At 39.8% G+C, this 21,919-nt stretch overlaps 1 protein-coding gene and 1 pseudogene across 1 annotated transcript; both read left to right on the plus strand.

Annotated features, from left to right (window-relative positions):
- Positions 1 to 289: 289 nt before the first annotated feature.
- LOC127675552 (actin, cytoplasmic 1-like) lies at positions 290 to 15,647 on the plus strand (annotated as a pseudogene).
- Positions 15,648 to 18,954: 3,307 nt separating this feature from the next.
- LOC127675274 (germ cell-less protein-like 2) lies at positions 18,955 to 20,451 on the plus strand. Its single transcript, XM_052171341.1, has one exon. It carries the CDS (start codon positions 18,955 to 18,957, stop codon positions 20,449 to 20,451), a length of 1,497 nt encoding a protein of 498 aa, XP_052027301.1.
- The last annotated feature ends 1,468 nt before the right edge of the window (positions 20,452 to 21,919 follow it).

Here is a 21,919-nt window from a genome sequence, read left to right on the forward strand (position 1 = left end):
CACACAGAGGCTGGACCTAGGCTTCCCTGCACCTATGTTGCAGATGTGCAGCTTTGTCTGCATGTGGGTCTTGAACAACTGGAACAGGGGTTGTCCCAAAAGCTGTTTGCTATAGATGGGATATGTTCTTCTAGCTGGGCTTCCCTCTTTGACCTCAGTAGAAGAATGTATACCTAGCCTCACAGAGACTTGATTTGGCATGGTGGGGGGATATCCATGTGGTTGCACCCACTCAGAGGAGGAGAAGTGGAGTGGAAGGAAGGAAGGATTGTGGGAGATGGTGACCACGATGGGGAAAGTGAGTAGGAAGCAATTAGAACACCATCATCCAGGTCCCTTAAGTTGGGGTGGATATGTTTGGTCATTTGATTTGTTATGGTTGTTATCATTCTAGGGTGGAAGTTTATTATTGGTTATGATCAGGGATTGATAAAAAAGTTGAAGTATTTTTGTCTGAATTATTTTATATTAATAGAAATTTAAGTTTTTGAATTATTTGATAATTGATAGAATTTTAAGGTTTTGGTTTGATTGTTGTATATTGACAGAAATTAAAAGTTGTATGTTTGATTTATAGTATATTGACAGAAATTTAGAGTTGTTTTGTTAGACTATTATTTATCTATGTTGTACATAAGCCATTTATTTAAAACATGAGGGTTCTTGTAATTATTTCTATTCTGTGTAGATTATTAATCTTAGAGAAAAGGACAATTCTTAATCAAAAGGGCATATGAAGTGGGAACTCTGGTTTCTTTGGAAAGTCAGTATGTCAAATGATGTTTCACAGGGGCACACAGGTAAAAGGATGGTTTGCAAATGTGAAAGGACACATGATGTGTAGAAGGAATATACATATGACCTCAAAGACATGCTGATTCATGATTGCTGTTTGCTACAGGAGTGGACTGAGAAAAACAAAGATTATTTCTGAACAGCTTCACTTCTCCTGTATCCTAGTAACATTTCTTTTCTACTACCTCTGGTGGGTGTGGACTAGAGGGGAGGTTGAACCCTCTAAAGTATAATATTAATATATATATATATATATATATATATATATATATATATATATATATATGCCTATGCTTCCCGCCAGGTCTCATGCTTGTGAGGTCTCCAAAGATTCCAAAGTCCAGGCTTACCAGGACTCTGTTATTTATCAGACATCCCACCCTTTCTAAGCCTCTCATGCTTTCCAAGACTTTTTGGGTTCTAGGACTCTTAAGCTTACTAGGCTTCCTCATGCTTTCCAGGCTTCTCAATCCTATCAGGGCCTCCAATGGTTTACAAGCATCCCAGGCTTACCAGGACTCTGATATCATCTTATTGCACAACTTCACCTATCCTTCCATGCTAATCAGAGCTCTTTGTTTACTAGGCCTACCATGTTTACCGGGTCTTCCTTGGGTTCTAGGTTTCCCAGGATTACTAGGCCTACCCATAGTAGTCAGGCTACTAATCCTTAACATGCCTCCTACCTGACCACACATTCATAATAAGGAAGACTTCATATTTGGCTAGGCTGTAGATAAGTTTTTTTATGTTGCACCATCTCAGTATCAGCTCCTGGTTTTCAACAACATATTAAGTATTACCACAGAAAGAGTGCATGTGTACTTTTATTTGATTTCCCTTCATTCCCAGGCTGTTGTAAGCAGAATTCTGACAAGAATCTAAGGTTTGATGATTTTTCTTTCAACTCTATGACCCCTACTTGACCATTTGCACTCCCTTAGACACCATCTGGTAGAGATTTACAATCAGGATCAATAACCCTGGTGATGGTAATAAGAACCTGTCCAGGATTTAAATGTATTGTACAATATTCATAGATATTACATAGCAAGCTGTGAAATATAAAAAGAAGTATTTTTGTGTTGGTTTGAATAGGACCATGTGGATGGAATATCTTATGTACTACATGAAAGCATCACGTATTAATAAAAAGCCTATAGTCTGAGGAATGGTTGGAAGGTGTGACATCTGGAAGGGAGAGTTAGGATTCTGGAAAATAGACAGGACTGGGAGATTTGCCTCAAGCACTGAAGGGAACATTCCTATGAAAATGAGGAGAGGTAACCAAACACTTAGTTTGGCTTAGAATAGAAAAAAAAATGGGTGATTAAGTTATGAGCTAGTCGGTGATCAAGACAAAGCTTATGGCCTAGGCACTTAATCAGAAATAATTCAGTGTCAGAGTTTCTACTCTCAGAACAAAGACTCTGGGTGGAAAGGCTCATCTCTACAGGAAGAGCCCCAATAGACTCATCTATTTGAATACTTGGTCCATAAGGACTGTTACTATTAGGAAGTATGGCCTTGTTGGAGTAGGCGTGGCCTTGTTGGAGGAAGTATGGCAATGTCAGGACAAGCTAATGTCTCCTGTGCCCAAGCTATTTCAGGTGTGGCACTCAGTCTCCTGCTGCTGCCTGTGGATCAAGATGCAGATTTTCAGTTCCATCTCCAGGTTTATGTCTGTCTTCACACTGTCATGCTTCCCACCATGACAATAATGACTTAAACCTCTGAAACTGTGAGCCAGTCCCAATTAAATATTTTCTTTGATAAAAATTCCTTGGAGCTCTCTTTGGTGGTGCATTGGTGCATGACTTTAAACCTAGCACTCAGAGGAGACAGAGGCAAAGGCAGAGAGGCAGAGATGCAGAGAGAGGCAGGGAGAGGCAGAGAGAGGCAGAAAAATACAGAGAGAGGGAGGGAAGGAGAGAGAGAGAGAGAGAGAGAGAGAGAGAGGAGAGAGAGAGAGAGAGAGAGAGAGAGAGAAAGGCAAAGAGGCAAAGAGGCAAAGAGGCAGAGGCAGAGGCAGAGGCAGGCAAATCTCGCTGAGAGTGAGGACAGCCTGACCTACAGAATGAGTTCCAGGACAGCCTGGGCTACACAGATAAATCCTGCCTATAATCACAGACACAGACACAGACACAGACACAGACACAGACACAGACACAGACACAGACACAGACACAGACAGACACAGACACAGACAGGCACATGCACAGGTACAGACACAGACAAAAACACTGACAGAGACACATACATACATACACACACACACACACACACACACACACACACAATGTGCCTTTCCTTCATGAGGGGGGGAATAAGTGCTTAAGATGCAATTGCAAATCCCTGGCATGTGCCCCTCAGTCATTCAGACAGTGGACTGAAGATTAATGTTGCTGCTCTGAATATTTTAGTCATGAGTGGGCAAGCTATTCTAAGAATTGATACCAGAAGAGAATGTTTCATCTGTAACACCAAAAGTTCCTTAGCTTTCTAGCAGTGTACGTGTGTTTTGCTTTGATTCTGAGACACTCCCTACCTGGTCGCTTCTGAATACTGAGTTTCAGAAGGCTGCAGAACCTTTGAGAGATGGAGCTGTAAGAAGTAGTTCTTGCCATTCTAGCTTTCTGGGTTTGTTTGTTTTCCTTTCTTTTATTGCATTTATTTGTTGGTGTGTGGGAAGGACACTTGTGGGACTATATCTATATCTATATATCTATATATCTATATATCTATATATCTATATATCTATATATCTATATATCTATATATCTATATATCTATATATCTATATATCTATATATCTATATATCTATATATCTATATATCTATATATCTATATATCTATAATCTATCTATATCTATATATTACTGAATTTACAGCACAGCAGTTATTACTCTATATCCTTTCTAATCACCTGGCTATCAAGAAATTAGCAAAACCTTCCTTAGGTTATGCCTAGGAATATGGAAAAAGCTTTCTAAATGATCAAGTTGTGAATATTGACAATGTGAGCAGAGACTGTCAGTCTTATTGTCCTCCTATAAGATGACTGCAGCCTGAAGTCCCTAACAGAGATCTCTTATGGATATTGGCTAAATCCACCTCCTGAATTCACAGGTGTAAAATAAATGTGTTGAGTTTTTATGTTGCTTTTGAAATTGGTGTTCTCCATCAGAGTAATCATGGACAACTGACCTCAGCTTTTATGTACATGTCTGTGTTTGTCAGTGTTGATTACATCATTGCCCAGGTATGTCTGTCTCTGAGCCCTGCAGGATGTGGCAAATGTGAGGTTTTTGGGTGTGATGGCTGATCCAAAGTGAATGGCAGATCTACACATTGAAAGAACGATACTAAGAAGACAGGTAGCTCAACTTTACTCAGAACCCACATATCTCCTCTTGAGATAATACAAAATTATTCACAGGAAGGGAATGCACAGAAAGTTTCTCTACATTCATCTGAAAAGTACTAGTTCAGGGTAAGGGTAAATCATGGCTGTGTTCTAGTGAAGCACTCTTATGTTTCTCCTCTGCTACCTTATTGTATCACCACATGGTGGAATGCAGAGAAAGGAAGCCACACTCTCTGTCTGTGACCTTTCTAAGTACATAAATACTATTTATCTATGACCCCCTCTTAGGAACCAACAGAATCCTAATCACCTCTAAAGTGTCTACTATTGGTTTGTGTGTTTGTTTAGACATGATCTCACTATAGAGCCTCGCTGCTCTGGAACTCAGTATATAAACCCGGCTGGTTGCCTTGAGTTCACAAAGATCCACTTATCTGTGACTGAAGAGTTCTGGTTTTAGGGGCAAGTGGCATTGCAACCCTGGGGTCTACCTTTTAATACCATCTCATCAGTGACTTGGGCATCAACTCTGGACTGTGAGAGATAACAAATACCCTGTCTATAATACTCCATTACACAGAACAATACTGTCTCAGATACTAGCGCTCTGGGTTCTGGGGAAAGCATTGCCTTTGTACCCCCTGGCATGCCAGTGTCTGAAGGTGCTTGCTGCTCTCAGGAGCCAGGTGCTGATTCTTTGTCCACCCTCAATTCTTCCCGTCTGGGTCAGGGGAATACTGGTGGGTGAGATGGTGATGCATGAGAGACAGACACCTGAGGACAACAGACAACTTGAAGGAGCACTGGAAGGAGTGCAGCTGTGTGAGGAAGACAGCTAGAGGGGACACCATGTGACTCAACACCTCTATAACTATAAAGCAAGGGCTGTGAGATGGTATCAGTGAATGGGGTTGTGAAGAGAGAGATGTTGTGTGGCAAGACTTTTCCTGGGAAACACAACACAGACCTCTATTCACCCCAGATAAGGATCCTATAACAGACCAAAGTAGGAACAGTGCCAAAGTCCAACTTGGCTTAGCAATGAATTTATTGGAGTTATTTCAGGAATATGGGTGAAGGGTTACTTATAGGAGCAAAAGTGACTAAAGACACAGCTAAATCCACAAAGCCCACTCCAGGACAATGCCCAACCTACAAGCAGAGCAGAGGCTTGGAAATTTGCCTTTCCAAGTGATTCAGTTGGTCTAAGCTTCTTGACAGTTTGGCTGATCTAGCTTCTTTCAGGCAGCTGATCTGGACTCAGAGTCTTCTTTGCTGGTAATTTGCCTGAAAGTTACTCAAGGCAATTTTTTTTTTTGGTATACTCTTGAGAGGGAGGAAGTGGCCTAGATAATCTGGCCAGTTTCAGGAACTTCCTCATGTTATTTTGTGTTTTTTATCTTCCGGCTTTAACTCCTCAGCAGGATGGAATGTTTCAATCTCTGTGGAAATTACTATTCAAAAAGAGCTGAGATGTGTTTGGATTGAAGCATGAACCAAAGATAAGGACCATACAGAAGCCAGAATGGCAGGCATATAATAATGATCCTAGGGTTTGTGATTTGGAAGACTGGCTGGATGATTTTCTTTGGAAGTGTTTTAGAGTTTAGGCACAAGAGGGACAGGGAAATTTGGAGCAGGGTGTGGAGAGAAAGAGAAGGGCAGGGATACTTGGCAAACAACTGGTGAAGGGTGTCTGTCTCTAAAGGGATGTTTTTCTTATAAAGGGATTTGGAGGTTGGAAAACCTGTTCTTTCTTTATTGTGGGCTAGTGCTGTTTACATGCAGTCACAGGCACTGTTTGCAAAAGAGAAAAATGTATGGATTTGAAATTATACTTCAATGAAAATAACTAATAAAGTCAACACCACCTCAAACACATTTATAGCTAAAATCAATAAAACATATAAGTTGTCTTTGAATAAACAGTAATTCAATTAAATAAGATCAAAAGAATGGTGTCACCCGATTGGAAGTCTTCAGATTTAAATGCTATTTATGCCCCGTGAGTTGGTCCCCATATTCAACACAACAGAATACAAGGACTATTTTGTGCCATTGCCTGGTCTATATTTTTAGAAAAATCAACTGTCAAAGCAAAGGAATATGTAATTGATATAATGCAAGATTAAGGTGTGATGTTAACATGCTCTGTGGATACAGGCACATTGCATGGGAAATACTCAAATTGTGGTTGACTGTGCCCCTGCAGGCCACAGGAAACTGCCTTTCTACAGCTAGTTCCAGAACATAGGGTTTCTCCTTTGTTTCACTACTCTGATTGATCCTGGATTTGAAAAGACAGAGCTACATCTTTTGAAAGATGACTGAAGACTATGCCTCTCTATTTTCATATGTATGTTTATATTTTATTTACATTTTATAAGCGTAGTCTTTACACTGTAACAAAAAGGAGAACATGTACAACATTTATTCAATTACTTGAAAATTTAAGTGACATGGCAGAAATTTTATAAATATAGCTTAGGTATGTGGGGCTGTGGGCCATGCCACCAGACAGAAAACCTAGTAAGTTTGAGCAGGGTCAGAAATCTTGGCGATTCTCATAATAGAGAATTGTAGGTGGTTAAATCTACTTCAGACCAGGTTCATGTCCTGGAACATGTGACCAGGAAATCCCATTGAGAGGACTGTGACAATCAGTCATGTAGGAACAACACCTGAAGCCCTTCCACATGCAGATGGATACATCCTTAACATCTCAGACTAAGCTAATAGAAAACATCTATCTGCAGGGTGGTGGTGGCGCACGCCTGTAATCCCAGCACTTGGGAGGCAGAGGCAGGTGGATTTCTGAGTTCGAGGCCAGCCTGGTCTACAGAGTGAGTTCTAGGACAGCCAGGGCTACACAGAGAAACCCTGTCTCATAAAACAAAAAAACAACCCAAAACATCTATCTGCCTTTAAATCCCAACCTACCCTAAAATGCTAATAAGATCCCTGTCTACAGGGGATAATGTGCATGCGTTATTTCACCAAAGATCTTCTGAGAGTGCCTGTCTTACTGAGCTGTAACACTCCAGGAAAGAGTATTCTCTCCTGAAACTTTCATCACTGGAAGCTGCTTAAGCCTACCACAGCCACTTCCTGCTTGGTGGCTTGGACCTTGGCTCTTAGCCACCCATGCATCCGACTGCCTGTCACTAACTCTGGGCTAGCTGCAGCAGTCAGTTGGTCGGTTGTGGGAGAGGCCCTGGAGCCTGTCTTGCTCCAGTTCCCTCATGGAAAGCTGCAATTCTTTGGCCTCTCTGGCCAAGCCAGAGCCCTGTAGATCCCCTAGGATATGCCTGGTATGCAGACCAGCAGAAGTGACTGAGGAAAACACAGAACTATGAACTGATCAATAGCAATTGGAATAAATGAACAATAAAAACAATTTCCCACAACAAATTCAAACCTAAAATGAACACTAAATCTCAAAGAGCTCATCAAATCTTAAAGGAAACACTTTTTACATTTATAGCATATGATGAAAATGACAATAAGCATATTCTAGACAAATAAAGAACAATGGGAGACCAGATAAGGAAACTCAGGGAAATAGGTGAAAACTGATTATGAAAAATGTTAGCTAGGAAAACTCTTTACTATGGAAACATATCTATATTTTAAAAAGTAGTGAATAAGGACACGCCCTACCTGCATCCACCCACAGGACCCTTGGTTCAGCTTTCACACAACCCCATTCTACCCCAGATATTCCATATCCTCCTCCAGGTATAAGCCTGGTGATTACTCCAACTTCATATGGGCCTTTTCTGCAACCTACCATATTTAGCCTGGTTCCCATAAACAATGCCCCAGCCTAGTCTGGCCTTTCTGTCTTCATTCTGAAGGAACTCTAAGCTTGGGCCAGGATCCTGGCTACCCACCCATCAAACTATAGGACTCTCTCTTATCATAGCCATCATTTCTATTATGACCTATCTACTTCCACACCCCCACCTTGGCATAGGACAAAAAAATCTATGTACCACCACAGTACCCTAAGTCCATCTGAATTCATTCCACCCAGCCATTTTGTTTGACTAACCTAGCACATCTCTGGGCCTAACACACCCATTTATCTTGTTACCCTCATCATGCTCCATCCACCATACACTCTGAACTGACAAAGGAGCTCCACATGCCCAGATCTCTTCTTAGGAATACCAACAAATAAGGAAGATCAACCCAGTGGTATCTTCTCTTTAAAATCAAAAGTTGTGTAGAAATGCTTACCTATGAGGATTACATAGGTAAATGCCAGCACACAGAAGTTCAAAGAAAAATCCTAAATCTTTTCAAATAATTCAAGGATTTAAATAAGACAGGACACATAGAAAAGGCTCAGTGACATCAAGGACAAAAGACTAAAGTTACATGCATCAAACTCAGAGATACCCAATTTTATATTTAAAAATATACTAGGATTAAAGACAGATTGACACCAATTCATTAGTAGTAGATTATTTTAACATCCAAGTTCTCTAATAGACTCATCAACTAAACAAAAAAAATAGAGAAACATTAAAATTTATTGACATTATACATCAATGAAGTACAGATATCTACAGAATATTCTATCCAAACACCACTGAATACACATTCTACTCAGCAATACATAGAAGATTTTTTAAAATACAACACATCTGGGGACATAAAAGAGACCATCACAAATTCAATTTGGAATCAATCTTTTTATACTACATGACAGCATACAAACAAATAAACAAAAACATAAGAAAAATGCTACCCAAGCTCCAGTAAATACACAAATTATTGGAAATAAATTTGATAGTAAATGGTGAATGAGTCAAAGAAGAAACTAAGAGTGAAAAGAGTACATATAACAAAATCCCAGGAACTAAGTGAATATGAAAACAGAACATAAGAAAACCTCTGAGACACATTGGAAGCAGTTCTTTGAGGAAGTATCTACATTTTAAAACAATTTATAAAGAAACAGGCCACTCCTGCCATGGAACTGTGGCTGACTGCAGGTCTTCCATCTTCCTCTGTAAGCTTCTAGTCTCACTCCCATTTCTGCAACACAACACAGATGGAAGTCTTCCCTGCTCCCTGATGCCATCTTCTGTTTATCCCGCAGGTCTTTTTCTCCTACCCACTCTACCCCAACCAGTTGCTTTATTCTAGCCCACAATTGCAACAGCCAGTATAGTAGACCTATTGGGGTAACTTCTCTGCATTTTCTGCTATCATGTAGTGACAATTTTGGCATTTTTGTTCCTTTAAAAACATAAAGGTAGTATAAGAATATGTTTTTATATTAATCCCAAATGTGTGATATGTGGCTGCTCCAGATTATGCACAGCAGGTGGCTATGATTTGCCTCGCTGTCTAGAAGAGGCATGATTTTCCCAGCTGCAGATAGTTTCCGTGATTGTGTGACATTTGGAATTCTGGGGAATTTTCTGGGGTATATACATGCAAAGGCCCCAAGAAGTGGGTTAGTTGTTGGTTGCTATTGGTTGCAGTTTGTTGAGGAGTCATGCACAAAGAATAACAAGAAGAAATTAGATATATTGACAACAAAGATCAAACTTGCCCCAAAGAACATGATACCCCTATGCAGCAGAAAGTAGTCTAAAGATAACATCACCTCTTTCCTTTCTATTCTTTCTTCTTTCTTACCTAACATTAGGGGGTTGAAAGGGTGGAGAAGAATGGAAGAAATCAGAACCCACAAAATAGCCAAATGCCAGTTACACCCCGATTCAAAGAAGACTAAAAATGCAGATCCTGGTGGAACCCTCTGTTTTGTTCCCTTCTGTGAACTCCCTCAGAAACCTAGCCTATCCAAATACCCACATGTCTGCTCCCAATACCCAGAAATACTTTTTACCTGGTACCCCCAATGGTCACAACTTTCAGGTCCACCAAAAAAACAAAAACAAAAACAAAAACAAAAACAAAACAAAACAAAACAAAAAAACAAAAAAACATTTCAGGCAAAATCCAGTTATGACCTCTTAAACTCCAGAGAGGAAACAGAAACCAAACAACAAAACACCATCTCCTGAATCATAAAGATAGGAGCATGATGTTCTCTGAGAGGTACCACCCAGCATATGACTCAGACAGATACAGATATCCACAGCCAAGCATTTGATGGAGCTTGTAGACTCTTATGGAAGATTATCAGGGAGGATTGAGGGCCCCGAGGGGATAGGGACTCCACAGGAAGACCAACAGAGTCAACTAACTTGGATCTTAAAGGCTCTTAGAGTCTTAACCACCAACCAAAGAACATACATGGGCTGGAAGTCCACTAGGCCTCCCCGCACATATATAGCAGATGTGCAGCTTGTTCTTCATGTGAGTTCCAAACAAGTTGAATAGGGTGGCTATCCCAAAAGCTGCTGCCTGTATGTGAAATAGATTCCACTATCTGAGTTGCATTGTTTGTCCTCAGTGGGAGAAGGATCGCTAGTCTAGCAAAGACTTGAAGTGCCAGGGTAGGGGAACAACTGGGAAAGTCCCACAGGCTCAGAGGAAAAGGAAGGGAGGATGGGGGAAGGATTGTTGTCGGAGGGGGTGACCAAAAGAGAGAGACAGTGGAATGTAAAATGAATAAGTAAAACCAACTAACCAACTAACCAACCAACCAACCAACCAACCAACAAACAAACAAAAACCCCACCCACCCAACAAAGCCCCACATCAGCACCTAAAACTTTCCCCAAACCAGATTCTTAGACACCAGTGTAAAAGCACAGCCAGGACAATATGTCTCCACCTGAACCCGATAGCCTCACTACAGCAGGCTCTGAATACTCCAATATAGCTGATATACAAGGAAAAGTCCTTATTGTGAATATGGTAAAAGGGATTAAAGAAGAAATTATTAAATTTCTTAAAGACATGTAAGAAAAAACAAACAGGGTAAGGAAATAAATAAAATTGTTCAAGACTTGAAAAGAAAAGCAGATTCAATTTTTAAAAATGAGGACATTCTGGAAATGATAAATCCAGCTAATGGAAAGGCAGTTTTCTGCAAAATTCTACCAGAAATAGAAAAGGAACTACAAAATACAGCCAAATACAAATGATGGAAGACATAATCTCAAGAATTGAAGTATAATAGACAAAAATGGATATTTCATTTAAAGAAAATGCTAATTTTAAGAAACTCCTGGTATGAAACTTCCACAAAATTGGGGTTACTATAAATAGACTAAGGAATAATAGGAATAGAAGAGGTAAAGGGGCCAAAAAATATTTTAAATAAAATCATAGGAGAAAAATTCCCTAGCATAAAGGAGATAATTATTGATGTACAAGAAGCACACAGAACAGAAAAAGACTAGACCAGAAAACAAGGAACCTTAGCACATAATCATCCATGCACTAAATGTGCAGGACCTAGAAAGAACATGAAAAGTGCCAAGAGGAACAAACCTAGTTCTATAAAAAGGCAGACTTCTCAATTGTGATGCTACAAGCCAAAAGGGCCTGGAGAGATGTGCTGCAGACTCAGACCACAGGTGTCGCCCAAGTTACTATACCTAATAAAACTTTTGATTATCATAGAAGGAGAAAATTTAAAAAAAATTCATGATAAAATCAAATTTAAGCAATATAATCTACAAATCCAGTCGTATAGAAGAGGCTACAAGGAAAACTTCAATACAAACACATTTATTATAATCATGAATTCACAGGGAGTAAATAATCTTAGATGAACCAAACCAAAAACAAGGGAAACATGCACACACTACTACTATCTCCACCACCACCACCAGCAGCAGCAAAATAATAGGAATCAACGATTATTGGTCATTGATATCCTTCAATATAAATGATCTCAAATTCTACAATAAAAATCTCACAGATTAAAAGAATAGATGGGGAAACAGGATTCATGCTTCTGCATGAATACAAGTAATGCATGCCACAATCAAGGATAGATAATAACTTCAAGAGGTTGGAAAGGATATTTCAAGCATATTTTTCTAGATGCATACCACTCACCAGTGTTAAATATCATTTAAGGTTGAAAAATCAGAAATGTCAAATCAGATAAGCAATTTAAAGTGACTTATAAAGCATAGTATAAACTTTTATATATTAAAACCCCTTGCAAAAAGAAAGAAAAACAACAACAACAACAAAACCACAAAAAAAAGAAAGAAAAAAGAAAAAGAAATCCAGCCAATGGAAAGGCTGTTTTCTACAAAATTCTACCAGACTGCCAAGGAAAAGTTAAAGCCAATACTACTAAAATCATTCCACGAAATATAAAGGGAAGTAACATTGTGCAAAAAATTTTCTGAGGCCACAGATAGTTATTCTGACACCAAAACCACATAAAGACCCAACCAAGAGAAAATTACAAAGCAGTTTTCCTCATTGACATTGATGCAAAATACACTCACAATACTTACAAACTGAATTCAAGGACACATCAAAACCATCATTTACCATGATCAAGAGTGCTTTGTTTCAGAGATGTAGGGATGGTTCAACATATGTAAACCTATTAGTGCAATTTACCATATAAACAGACTAAAAGACAAAACCACATGAGCAACTCATTAGATGCTGAAAAGCCTTTGACAAAATCTAACATATCTTCATGATAAAAAGTCCTCAAAAGATACAAGGATACAAGGAAAACACCTAAACATAATGAAGGCAGTATACATCAAGGTCATAGCTAACGTCATCTTAATGGAGAGATACTCAAACAAGACAAGGCTTTCCACTCTCTCCAAGACCTATTCTATATAGTACTTGGAGTCTTAGCTACAGCAAAGTCAACTAAAGGAGACGAGGGTGAACAAAATTTGGAAAAGCAGGATTCAAAGTTTCCCTATTCACAGAAAATATGATAGGATATATAGATTACCAAAAAAATCTACAAGGGAACTCTTAGAGCAGATAAATACTTTTAGAAAAGTGTGTGGATACAAGATTAATGACAAAAACCCCAATAACCTTCCTATGAATGAAAAATAGACTATGAAAAAGAACCAGCGAAACAAGGCATTAGACAATAGCCTCAAATAACATAAAGCATCTTGGGGGTAATGTTAACCATGAAAGTAAAAGACATGCATTCATTAAAAACTTCAAGACATCACATAAAGAATTCGAAGAAGTATATTAGAAGATGGAAAGATCTCACATGTTCATGGATCAGTAGACATGACAGAGGAAAAATGGCCATCCTACCAAAGCAACCTACAGATTCACTGAAATCCATAACAAAATTCCAACACAAATTATCACATATGTTGGAAGGACAAATCTCAGTTTCATGGATACACCAAAACCCAGGATAGCTGAAACAATCACAAACAACAAAGGAACTGCTGGAGGTATCACTATCCCTGATTTCAAGTTGTACTACAGAGAAATTTTCTTGGATAGAGAAACAGTACGGATTCTGTGTTTGCAACTAGAGTAACAAAAATATACTGACACAAAACCAGACAGATTTATTGAACCTAATTGTAGACACAGACAGAAATCATTAGACCTATGGGCACCTTATTTTTGATAAGGAAGTGAGAAATACACACTGGAAAAAAGACAACTTTGGCAAATGATGCCGGTCAAAATAGGTGGCTGCATGTAAAAGAATACAAATAGATCCACGTAGCATTCTGCACAAGAAATACAAGAAAATCAAGGACCTCAACATAAAACAGAGACACTGAACATGATAGACAAGAAAGGGGTGAATAACCTTGAACTCATTGGCACAGAAGATTTTCTAAACAGGACACCTTTAGTGAAGGCACTGAGTAGGGGAATGAAAGTCAGGAAATTGGAGGGGGGGGTGAGCAGGTGGAGGGGGATGGGAATCTTTCGGAGGGATAGCACAGGAAGGGGATACCATTTGAACTGTAAATAAAGCAAATATATAATCAAAAACAAGTTTAAAAAAACCTACTAAATGAGACATCCTGAAACAAAAGGGCTTCTGTAAGGCAAAGGACACTATCATTCCATCAAGGACGCAGACTACAGAATGGGTAAATATTTTGACTAACGCCATATCTGATAGAAGACTAATATGTAAACTATATAAAGAACTCGAGATACCAAGAGAAACAAATCATCCATATTAAAAATGGAGTGTAGATCTAAATAGAATTCTCCAATGAGGAAACTCAAATGGTTGAGAAACACTTAGAGAAATGTTCAATATCCTTGGCCATCTGGGAAATGCAAATCAAAACTACTTTGAGATTCCATCTTAGACCAGTCAGAATGGCTAAGATCAACTACACAAGTGACAGCTCATGCTGGGGAGGATGTGGAGTAAGGGAAGCACTCATCTTTGGTGGGAGTACAAATTTATACAGCTACTATGAAAGTCTGTGTGATAGTTGTGCTGGAGAATGGGAAAAGATCTAACTCCCAAATGCAGATTTACCACTCTTGGGCACATACCCAAAGGATACTTCAACCTACCCAAGAGACATTTGCTCAACTGTGCCCATTGCAGCTCTGCTCATAAGAGGAGAAAGTAAAAACAAGCTAAATTTCCCTCAAGAGAAAAAGTATGTCCAATGTGCTTCATCCCACTAGCACAGGGTTCTAGCAGCTCCTCTCCTGAAGGTCCAAACTGACCACCAGTTTTCCCTGGATGATGATTTAAGTACAGTCTTTGTTGACAATGGATCCAACATGGGTAGAGTCCAGTGGGCTGGTTAGGATGTTCCCAGGCCCTCTTCCCCTCCATTCTGGGGTTGCCCTAGGCACCAGGGCATCATGGTGGGCATGGGTTAGAAGGACTCCTTTGTGGAGGCCCAGAGCAAGAGAGGCATCCTGACCCTAAAGTACCCCATTTATCATGGCATTGTCACCAACTGGTTCAATATGGAGAAGATCTAGTCCCAAACCTTCTACAACAAAAGGCATGTGACCACCGAAAAGAACACTATGCTGCTCACCATGTGCCCCTAAAACCCTAAGGCCAACTGGGAAAAGATCACCGACATCATGTTTGAGACTTGCAAAACCACAACCATATAAGTAGCAATACAGGTTGTGCTGTTCCTCTATGCCTCTGATTGTACCGCTGGTATTGTGATGGAGTCCAGAGATGGGGGTCACAACCAATGGGCCCATCACTGAGAGCTCTGCTCTCTTCCGTGCCTCCTGTGTCTGGACTTAGCTGGCCTGTACCTGACAGCCTACCTCATGAAGTATCTGACCAAGTGCGGCAAGAGTTCACCAGCACAGCTGGGAAGGAAGTCATGCATACCATCAGAGCAAAGTTGTGCTGTGTTGCCCTAGACCTGCAGGAAGAGATGGCCACTGCTGCATCCTCTTCCTCTCTGGAGAAGAGCTTTCAGCATCCAGGTCCTCACTATGGTCAATGAGCACTTCTGCTGTCTTGAGGCTCTTTTCCAGCCTTCCTTCTTGGGTATGGAATCCTGTGGCATCCATGAAACTACACTCAATTCCATCATGAAGTGTGACATTGACATTCTGTATGTGTATTAATTATATTCAGATTCCTATGATCCCCCTAACCTTTCTAGTCTCCCTTCCATGTCTACTAACCCTTTCCTCCTCCTGGTTCTGTTTCAGACATAGGCTTGTTTGTTTGTGTTTGAGAAACCTAGAGGTTAACCAGGATTCTCTGTGTGACCATGAGTTAAAAACTCTATCTTGGAGACCAGATGCAGGACACTGCACAGTGGATATATGGAAGATAATGACTCTCTCTCCCTCACAACCCACCAATACCTAATATGTAAGCAAGAGAGGGAAATGTGGAATGGGGTCCCTACCTGGCAAAGGCTTTACTGTGGAGAGGTTTTAGTCATGTATAGACATTACAAATACTCACAGGTGTTGGGAAGTCATGACTTCCCTGGTTGTCCTGTAGTGAAAAAACAGATTTCATAGCCCTTCTCCTTATCTTCCAGCTTTTAGATTCTTTCTTCTATGGATCCATGAGTGTTCATGCCTAAACAAGACATTAATACTATTTAACCATTTCTTATTATCATGCTTTGAGCAGTAATACATATTGATCCCCACTGCAGTTTATTGCAAAAGGGGCTTCTCTGAATGAACTTTGGAGTAGCATTTTCTCATGAATATAAATATCAATACATAAAAGTGAGCTTCACACCTTGAGACTTTACATATACAACAGTAGTAAGTTCTCCCCTAGGGCCAAAGACATTTTCCATCTTCCTGTGAAATTGGCCTCAAATCCAGATAGAGATATAGACTACCCTTATAACAGTCATGGCACTATGGTATAGGGGGACATATCTTTCTCAGAAGATTGGAATTATACGTGATAAAATTCATGTCTGGGTAAAACTGCTAATAACATTAATCTTGATTCCATTACTCTGCCAGTATCCTGCATAGCCCAGTCCAGAAGAACTATGAAAGCTAACTATCTGGAAGGAAGATTCCAGGTCCACTGCAGCTTAATTCTTCTATATTTTGCAACCAACATGTGGTTGTCATTTGTATCAGGGTCTTATCAGATAGTAGTGGTTGGCAAACAGAAAGAGTGGAAAGAGCCTGGATTATTTTACAGATTTCTGGAAACACCCTGAATAAAATATCATATGGCAGTATCTCATATCTGGAATTGGGATTTTGGTTTTTCCTTGGATTTCAGCAGCAACCTTATGTAGACATACAGGCCATCTACCTGCTAAATCTGTCTTTTGAGACTTTTTTGAATTGCATTATAAATAGTAATTTTCCATGTGGCTTTTTAAATATATCCTTAACTTTAGTTAATCTCTCATCCCCACCAGCTTTTCTATCCCATCTCTGCTTACATTTTCCTCATAGGTGGAATGTTTATATTAATGCTTTTACAAGGAATGGTATTCTGAGAGAACAAATACTTTCACCACTTAAGCATTTCTGGGAAGCTATTAGAGATGTAAGACTCAATATAAGAATCAACTAAAAAGAGGTGGCCCTCAAGGAGAGTAAAAGGCTCATATTGCAACTGAAAGCCAATACTGATACTGACACTGTAGGGATCAAAGTTCTTAATAATATCTAGTGTGGTGAGACGTTCACTCTTCTCACAGATTATTCTTGGGATGTCATCTAGGCATGACTAAAAGCAAACAAGTTAAGGAATGCAACATTATTATTACTTCTGAAACTATTATGAAGTTGAGATTTCTGATTTCATTGGAAATTCAGGTACATTATATGATAATTCAGTGGGACAGAAAGGTATAACGATGCTTTGCTGAAGCAGACACTGGTGCAAGGATGCTTTGCTAAAGCAGATACACGTGAAAGAAGGTTTTGCTGATGCAGACACATGAGTGACAGGATGATTTGCTGAAGGAGATACAGGAAAGAGTATGGTTTGCAGAAGCAGACACAGGTGAGAGAAGGTTTGGCAGAAGCAGACAAAGGTTAGCAGATGTTTTGCTAAAACAGACATGTGAGAGGTGAGGTGATGTTAAGAAAATATACATATGAGCTATCAGACAGTGGGAGGAACGTCTGGTATTGGTTCACCTCGCTCTGCCTCAATAGTCTTTGCTGACCAGACTCGCAAAGAACTCAAGAAAGTACAACCCAGAGATCCAAATAACCCCATTAAAAAGTGGGGTACGGAGCTAAACAAAGAATTTTCACATGAAGAACTTCGGAGAGCTGAGAAACACCTTAAGAAATGTTCAACATCATTAATTATAAGGGAAATGCAAATCAAAACAACCCTGAGATTTCACCTCACACCAGTCAGAATGGCTAAGGTCAAAAATTCAGGAGACAGCAGGTGTTGGCGAGGATGTGGAGAAAGAGGAACACTCCTCCACTGCTGGTGGGATTGCAAGATGGTGCAACCCCTTTGGAAATCAGTCTGGTGGTTCCTCAGAAAACTGGGTATGTCACTTCCTGAGGACCCTGTTATACCACTCCTGGGCATATATCCAGAGGATTCTTCAGCTTGCAATAAGGACACATGCTCCACTATGTTCATAGCAGCCCTATTTGTAGTAGCCAGAAGCTGGAAAGAACCTAGGTGTCCTTCAGCGGAGGAATGGATACAAAAAAATGTGGTATATTTGCACACTGGAGTACTATTCAGCCATTAGAAACAATGAATTCATGAAATTCTTAGACAAATGGATGGAGCTGGAGAACATCATACTAAGTGAGGTAACCCAGTCTCAAAAGATCAATCATGGTATGCACTCCCTGATAAGTGGATATTAGCCTAGAAACTTTGAATACCTAGGACATAATCCACAAATTAAATGATGTTCAAAAAGAATGGAGGAGTGGGCCCTGGTTCTGGAAAGACTCAGTGCAAGAGTATAGGGGAATTCCAGAACAGGGAAGTGGGAAGAGGTGGATGGAAGAATAGGGGGATGAAAGAGGGTTTATGGGACTTGCGGGGAGTGGGGACCCAGAAAAGGGGAAATCATTTGTAATGTATATAAAAATAAATAAATTAAAAAAAGCAAAGAGTAATACAAAGAAATATTTAAAAATATGAGTTGGTTTCTTATGAATTGCGATTTCTTAAGAGTAAGGGAGGAGGGGGAGGTGGGAAGGGCAGGAGGAGGGGAGCAAGGGAAGAGGTAGGATTGGATGCACTTCCTAGCTTTGAAAGGGCTTGCTATCAGGGGGCGTGGCCTGTGCTCAGGCAGGGCACACGTGGACAATGAAGAAGGCCATGCCTTCTCTGTGACGTCAGAGTCCTTCATACAGAAACCCAGTGAAGACTTGCCAGGACTGGCAGACTACAGCAATGCCACGACCAAGAAGCCTCTATGAGAGTCTGTTCTAGGAGGTTTCACCAATGGGGCTTTTAACCAGCAGGGTCTTGAGATGCGGGGGTTCCAGCCTGGAAGAGCCACAGCCAGAAGCCATAGCCAGTCCCAGCCGTCCATCTGTCAGTCGCAAGCGAAAACTGAGCAGTTCGGAAGGTTTGACACCAAGCTCTGAAGTTCATGGACCTCAAAACCGGGGAGTGAATCTACATCAAGTTCTCAACTACATCTACAGGAAGAGGGTTAAGATCTCATCTAATTATGCTTATGAAAATTTATTTTTGAACGGGAAAGACAGCGACATTAAAATCCTTGCTCTGGGAAGAACATGGTATTTACACAAAGTATTTTTATGTCATTCAGGCTACTTTGCTAACATCCTCAAAGGTATTTGGAGAGAATCACATAGTCGTGTTATTAGACTGGTCATTAAGAACGAGGATATTGATGCCAGATCTCTGCACATTGTGTTTGGTTCTTTGTACACGGATGAGGATTTGTCAATAACACCTCTGGAAGTTCCTCACGTTTTGGCAGCAGCATGCCTGCTTCGGGTGGATCGAGTAATTCGCCAGTGTGATGGGATCATGAAGACAACCATCAACAGGAACACTGCGTGCTCCTATTATTTGGCAGCAGAAACCTATAGATTAAATGCTGTAAAGACCCAGTGCTTTGAATGGCTTCTTCACAATTTGATGATACATCCAAGTGTGGCCCTTTACAAGGAAGTAGATGCAAAGTTGATGTATCTTCTTGCCTCTTCTTCTGACTTACTAGTGAGGCAAAAGGAGATGGATGTATATACCACACTGAAAAAATGGATGTTCCTTTATTTTAATCCATACTGGAACGGAACCTTCATGCAGCTTTTGGACCATGCTAACAACTGGCTTTCCACCTGCATGGGATATATCCACAACATCAGTTTTCTTGAAAGTGAAGAAGGACTAATATTTCAACCAGTGTTTAAAACGCTAAGGTTCCAGCACATCATCTGTGATTTGGCTTCCACAATTATTCTTGAAGAGGATCGTCTAATTCCTTTGCATTGGTTGTCTCCCGTTTATAAACAACAGTGGCTGATTTTGCTACATGCACAAGAATACGGGGCAACGGGACCACAAACCATCAATGAAGAACAGCTCGAAGAGTGCACCATGAGATGTGGTAAAAGGATCCCCAAAGATGGTAGATACACTTGGAAGTGGTCAGCTTCCCGACTTAACTTTCCTATTCGTGTCACCTTTACCAGGCAGTGTGTAATTTTCAGGCAAATGCATCAGGAGTGTGATGGTTCTGCTTGCGAAAACCATATCCGAAATATCATATTCAGAATAACTTTGATGTGTTTTGACTCCAACCAGAAAGTAACTTTCAGTAAAACAACAGGTTATAAAATCCTTACATTTGAATATAATGAGGAGCAAATTGTAATGAATTTGGATACTGAAATTCTAACCTTCCCTTTGTATATATTTGGCAATTTCCTGTTCGTAAACCTAGCAAGTGCAGAAAACGAGTAATCTCATCATTTTTTAGACTGTAAGAGCATTTTGCATTCATCGAATGGCTCATTTAATCTGAAGGCTGTGTCATGAATACAGTAAAGAAGACCAACAACAAACTGACAATTCTTGCAAGTCCTATACCACCAGAAGTGACTGCTTCCCACCATCACCTTATTTCCATGTATTTCTGAAGAAATCTTTCACGTCCAACAAAGTATTTGTCAAATCAAATCAAATGAAGCTAGTCTTCTGATTTTCATTTACTGCCAAGTGTCAAACTTGAAATGGAAATAAGAGACTATGTTTGCAAGGAAAAACATCTCAATGAACTTAAGTAGAATTGGCCCTAGCTAAAGTTGAGACAAATAAAAATCACTCCATTGCTGAAACTGTTGTGAACCATTTCTTTCATTATGAAAATTTATAAGATGCAAATCATTGCTTAAGTAGGAATGATTGAGACTCGTCCGTGTTGGTGTGGGCTTTCAAAGAACCAAGTAGTGTCAAGTATGGGTTTGGAAAATATTTACTGCTGATTATCTCTAACTATAAATGCATACAAACAGATATTGATCTTGTAGTTATATATTGTGTCGTATGCTGTTTAAACAAGTGAATTATACATGGAATATATTTACATAGAAGTATATATACTCATGTAATATATTTATATATACTCGTGTAATGTATTTATGTTTACTCATGTAACATATTTATGTATTGATGTAAGTGTAAATACCAAGAATGCAAATTTTGAAAGTGATAACCAAGCCAGAAAATGGAAAACAGGTCTTCATGATGCCTATTATCTGACTATCAAGATAATGAGCTGTCTCACAGTATCTTGCTCAATTTCTAGGCCTTAGTTTCATTTCCTATTGCCTTGACTTTCTTTTAAAAGACCTAGGAAAGCACCTTAGGAGCAACAGTTGACTTCATCTCATATGTTGAGTCTCTAGGCTTTCAGGCCAGGAGGTTGAGAAAGCTGGCCACATTACACCTGCAGGAGAAAGAGATGACCTTTGTGCAAATTCTCCACTAACTTTCTCCATTGGGTAGAGTGCAGGATCAGAGTCAAGGAACAGTGCCACTGAGGATAGATAGGTCTTCCCAAGTCACTTTACGAAATCAAGACAACCTTCAACAGGCATTTCCAGAGCCTAGACTCTCTCATGGTTGTAGATGCTGTCACAACTTTTCCTCTGGTCAGCATGATACTCAAACACATCACGTTTAAGCCATAACCATCCAACCCTTGGTCTTCATAGGTCCACAACCATGGTATGGTACAAAATCCACTTAATCCAACTTTTAAAGTCCCCATAAAATGTTCCCTTGATCAGTGTTCTTTCCCAATGCCATGCTGTTTTTACTACATACTACATTTTTTTTTTTTTCTTCAATGCCATAGCATCGTAGTCTTACTTGAACTGGAATTGAGTTCCCGGAAGTTCCTTTTATATTCAGGATTGTACTAGCTATC

The sequence above is a fragment of the Apodemus sylvaticus genome, chromosome X, assembly GCF_947179515.1.
Source record: "Apodemus sylvaticus chromosome X, mApoSyl1.1, whole genome shotgun sequence".
In the NCBI taxonomy this organism is placed as follows: domain Eukaryota; kingdom Metazoa; phylum Chordata; class Mammalia; order Rodentia; family Muridae; genus Apodemus; species Apodemus sylvaticus.